We start from the raw sequence: 4761 nt of genomic DNA, 5'->3' as shown, positions 1-4761 counted from the left end.
CCCCGCTGTGCTCTCCCCCCTGTGTGACCTGTGTATGGCCCCGCTGTGCTCTCCCCCCTGTGTGACCTGTGTATGGCCCCGCTGTGCTCTCACCCCTGTGTGACCTGTGTATGGCCCCGCTGTGCTCTCCCCCCTGTGTGACCTGTGTATGGCCCCGCTGTGCTCTCACCCTTGTGCGTGGAGCTCTCTCTGCGCTCTGTGCCAGCGAAGACCCGGATGAACTCGGCGAACGCCCCCTTCCTCCCCATCAGCTCCAGGTAGGAGCCCATCTCTGTGATCTCTCCCTCCACCATCACCAGGATCAGGTCGGCCTGGGGCAGGTAGCCCAGGCCGTGGGTCACCAGCACACGGGTCTGAACACACACACACACAGTGAGACAGTGTGTGGACACAAGGTTCAAGCACACACGTGGTCTCACACGTTTCCCAGACATGGATTAAGCCTAGTCCTACAGACTAAAAACATTTTCAATCATTCATTCATTGTCAATCAATTGTTCTCTTACTTTAGTAATAGGTATATTCCATGTTTGGGAAACTGGGCTATAATATTCTACATGCAGGGTTAGGTAGTACTGTCAAGAAGACGATCTTGAAATGATGGTTGTCTTGTTGTGTAACACTATGTGTCTTTAATGTGTCTCCGTGTTCTGTGCTGTACAAGGAAACGGGCTCTCCGTCCAGGGGTCTGTCTACGGACCTTGTCCTTGAGCACGCCCCTGGGCCCCACGACCCTGTCGAAGATGTGCTGGCCCACGTGGGCGTCCACGGCGGAGAGGGGGTCGTCCAGCAGGTAGACGTCCGCCTTCCTGAAGACCGCCCGGGCCAGGCTCACCCTCTGCTTCTGGCCCCCTGACAGGTTCAGGCCCTGGAGAGACCAGACTGAGGTGAGGTGCACGGCACTCATCGCACAACTTCATCCATCCATAGTTCTACTACGCATCCATTTTTGATTTTCTTCCATCAACTCATCCCATGTATTCATCCCATGGATCAAGTCCTCCATTCTTCCATGATTCTAGTATTCCTTCCATCCATCCATCCATTCATCCATCCATGATTTATTTATCCATCCATCCATCCATCCATGCAGGTTCTCTAGGAAAAAACCCTGCGAGGGTGAGGTTCCAGTACCCTCCTGAAGGGGGCGGGAGACAGGGCTGGAGAGCGAGGGCAGGAGGAGAGGAGACGTTGGAACTTCCTGCTCTCTAAAAACACCGTCCTGGCCTCTTATGACCAGCAGCAACCACAGACACAGACCCCTGACAGGCACCAAAAAGAACCAGGGCCAAGAGGATTTCAGGGGTGGTTTTTTTTGTACCTTCTCCCCGATCTCGGTGCCGTCTCCAGCGGGCAGAATGTCCAGGTCTGGCAGCAGGGCGCAGGCCTCCACCACCCTGTGATACCAGCTCTCCTTCCTCTCCTGGCCAAACAGGATGTTGTCTTTCAGGGTGGCGTTCTGGATCCAGGCCTGCTGGGGGACATAGGCCACCGAGCCCTGGAACACACACACACACACACACACACACACACACAGAAACACACATTCATTTCTCTTCTCTCTTTTCTGAGATTCATTACGAGCTTCTACTTTCATATCTCTCGAGTAGCTTTAGTGCATACCATCATCAGGGAACACAAAATATGCCAGCACATAGTATAGTAATAGTTCAGCTCAGCTTTGCACACACAAAAAACATCAAATGCATGCTAATCCCACACCTAAACTCCACCCCGTTCCCCCAGCATCAGTGTCATCCCGTACTGAGTGGACCTAACCTTGACGCAGACGGACCCGCTCCTCTTCTCCATCTCTCCCAGCATGGCGGACAGCAGCGAGGACTTCCCTGAGCCCACGTGGCCCACCACGGCCACCAGGGAGCCCCTCTTCACCCGCATGGTGATCCTCCTCAGACAGGGGGGGCCCTCCCTGGCCCACGCAAAGGTGCCGCCGTCTATCACCACCCCGTCACCATCTGGAGGGGAGGGGGGGAGGGAGGACAGGGGGGGAGTGAGGACAGGGGGGACAGGGGGGAGGGAGGACAGGGGGAGGGAGGAGTGAGCCAAGGCATGGAGTGGGAGGAGAGACGCTCATGTGACAGGCAGAGACAGAGGCAGAGACAGAGGTAGAGACAGAGGCAGAAGTAGAGACAGAGGTAGAGACAGGGGTAGAGACAGAGGCAGAGACAGGAGCAGAGACAGAGGTAGAGACAGAGACAGAGGTAGAGACAGAGGCAGAGATAGAGACAGAAGCAAAGATAGAAGCAGAGACAGAAGCAGACAGAGGTAGAAACAGAAGCAGAGACAGAGGCAGAGACGGAGGCAGAGACAGAAGCAGAGACAGAGGTAGAGACAGAGGCAGAGACAGACATGGAAATCCAGAGGCAGACAAACAGAAAATAGATTATGGAAAACTACCACTGCTCCCTAAACATTATGAGCTTTTCTTAATTATAGTTCGGAGACATGCAGCTTTAGTAATCCCCATTTCCACATGACATCATATCCTGTTTGGTAGGCCACAACCCATTACAGTTATTCTTTTACTGTACACACACACCGTCATGTTGAAAGAGATCTGACCCACACACACACACACACACACACACACACACACTATTAAAACACCCACAACAACCCCACACATTCATCACATCAGTGTGAGGCAGTAATCGTGTTAAACACAATGCAATTAAAGGCCTTAAGATGAAACAGGTCTGTAGTGGGTGGAGTCTGGGCCTGCGGGGGGGATTAGCTGAACTGGGAGATGTGGTGTCTTGTGCCTGAAAAGCATCTTTTCCCAAACTGGTCTGCCTTTTGGATGACCGTGTACAGTATGTGACTTATCATTTCAGTGGGGTTGTGTAGAATAGAAGTGATGTGAAGATGCACGCTCAGCATTGTGAATGTGTGTCTTCCCACTGTTTAGGTGTGTGTGTGAGAGTGTGTCAGTGTGTGTGAGAGTGAGCGTGTTTGAGTGGGAGCATGTGTCAGTGTGTGAGTGTGTGTGAGAGTGTGTGTCAGTGTGTGTGTGTGTGTGAGAGAGTGTGTCAGTGTGTGTGTATGTGTGAGCGTGTGTGAGTGTGTGTCAGTGTGTGTGTGAGCGTGTGTGTCAGTGTGTGAGTGTGTGTGTGAGAGTGTGTCAGTGTGTGTGAGCGTGTGTGTGTGAGCGTGTGTGTCAGTGCGTGTGTGAGCGTGTGTGTCAGTGTGTGAGTGTGTGTGTGAGAGTGTGTCAGTGTGTGTGAGCGTGTGTGTGTGAGCGTGTGTGTCAGTGTGTGTGTGCGTGTGTGCGTGTGTGTGTGTGTCTCCATACCAGGGCTGTAGGGGGCTCTCTCCACACTGTCAGGCTTGAGCTCGTCCTGGCACAGGAACTTTCCCAGGCGCTTCAGAGAGACGAGGGCCTGAACCAACACAGCATATCATTATACCATCCACTCACAACACTCCACACAGCGTTATGTATGCCAACCCTAACCAAGACATTGGTCTTGGCACGTGTTTGTGTACAATACAGCACCTGTTATTAAGGCTTTGGTGAGACTGTAGCAGAAGTTCTATTTTGTGCTATGATATACAGTATATGCTGGTTAAGATTGAATGTTCCTGAGTTCTATTACTAATGTATATGAGACTTAAACGGTTTATAATGTCTAGGAGGGTGAAACATAGAGGTTTTGCCGGTCAAGATTCTGTAGACTGAAAAATCAGGGATTCTAAAGGAACACAAAAATCTGTTGATACAGATACAAGTAGGGTGGACTGTCATTCTATGGTTCAAACTTCATGTGAATGTCATTATCAATGGCAACCGGCGTCGTCCCCTAGTGATGACATCATTTGACCTCTGACCTGCATGGTGGTGCTCATGGCAAAGGGCAGCTGACTCAGCGGGGTCTTCAGGATGTTTATCAGCGCCATGGAGACAAAGACCTTCTGGGCGTCCAGGACGTTTTTGTCGTCGATCAACACGTAGACTCCGAACATGGCGAACGCAATCTGCGAGGGTGCAGTGTCCCGAATGAATGAATCTTGATCTTTCCAGCGATGGTCTCGCGTGGCCTTGATGGCCGGTGTTGTACCGAAATCAGTGACATATCGAAAACTATGACCAGGGGGCGCTGTTCAAATACCTTACCATACTGTTCAGCAAATGTTCAAGCACTAACCCTAACCTTTACCCTAGCAGTTGCTGAACAGTGGTGCAAGGTGTTAGAACAGCCCCCCCTGGTCACAGTTTTCGATTTTTGGTACAACACCGGCGTCAACAGTCATTGGTTCTCACTCACCAGGAAGGAGGAGGAGTTGAAGGAGGCGATGGAGATGGAGTAGAGGACCTGGGATCTCTTCAGGGCCGCCAGCTCCTGCTCTCGGAGGCCCTCCACCCGCTCCAGGAAGGCCCGCTCCCAGGCGTAGAACTTCAGGATCTTGATCCCCCCCAGGATCTCGTTCATCAGCTTGATCCGGCCGTCCATGAACTTCATCTGAACCTCCTGGGAACGCGAGGAGGCACGGGGGACATGGTTACGGAACACACAGAGGCACGTGGTTACGGAACACGAGGAGGCACGGGGGACATGGTTACGGAACACGAGGAGGCACGGGGGACATGGTTACGGAACACGAGGAGGCACGGGGGACATGGTTACGGAACACGAGGAGGCACGGGGGACATGGTTACGGAACACAAGGAGGCACGGGGGACATGGTTACGGAACACGAGGAGGCACGGGGGACATGGTTACGGAACACACGGAGGCACAT

General features: G+C 52.6%; 1 protein-coding gene across 1 annotated transcript in view; it reads right to left on the bottom strand.

Annotated features, from left to right (window-relative positions):
* LOC134038523 (multidrug resistance-associated protein 1-like) overlaps window positions 1–4761 on the bottom strand; it is a 13845-nt gene extending 9084 nt beyond the window's left edge. Inside the window, exons 1-8 of the mRNA XM_062483942.1 lie at window positions 4679–4761; window positions 4287–4530; window positions 3850–3996; window positions 3314–3401; window positions 1780–1976; window positions 1322–1498; window positions 701–868; window positions 170–353 (exon numbers count right to left, since the gene is read on the bottom strand). Coding sequence (XP_062339926.1) covers window positions 170–353; window positions 701–868; window positions 1322–1498; window positions 1780–1976; window positions 3314–3401; window positions 3850–3996; window positions 4287–4530; window positions 4679–4761 — 1288 coding nt within the window. The remainder of the gene's footprint in view (window positions 1–169; window positions 354–700; window positions 869–1321; window positions 1499–1779; window positions 1977–3313; window positions 3402–3849; window positions 3997–4286; window positions 4531–4678) is intronic.

This window comes from Osmerus eperlanus, chromosome 2 (assembly GCF_963692335.1).
Source record: "Osmerus eperlanus chromosome 2, fOsmEpe2.1, whole genome shotgun sequence".
In the NCBI taxonomy this organism is placed as follows: Eukaryota; Metazoa; Chordata; class Actinopteri; order Osmeriformes; family Osmeridae; genus Osmerus; species Osmerus eperlanus.
Note: the sequence above shows the minus strand (reverse complement) of the source record. Positions and strands in the feature narration are given on the sequence as shown.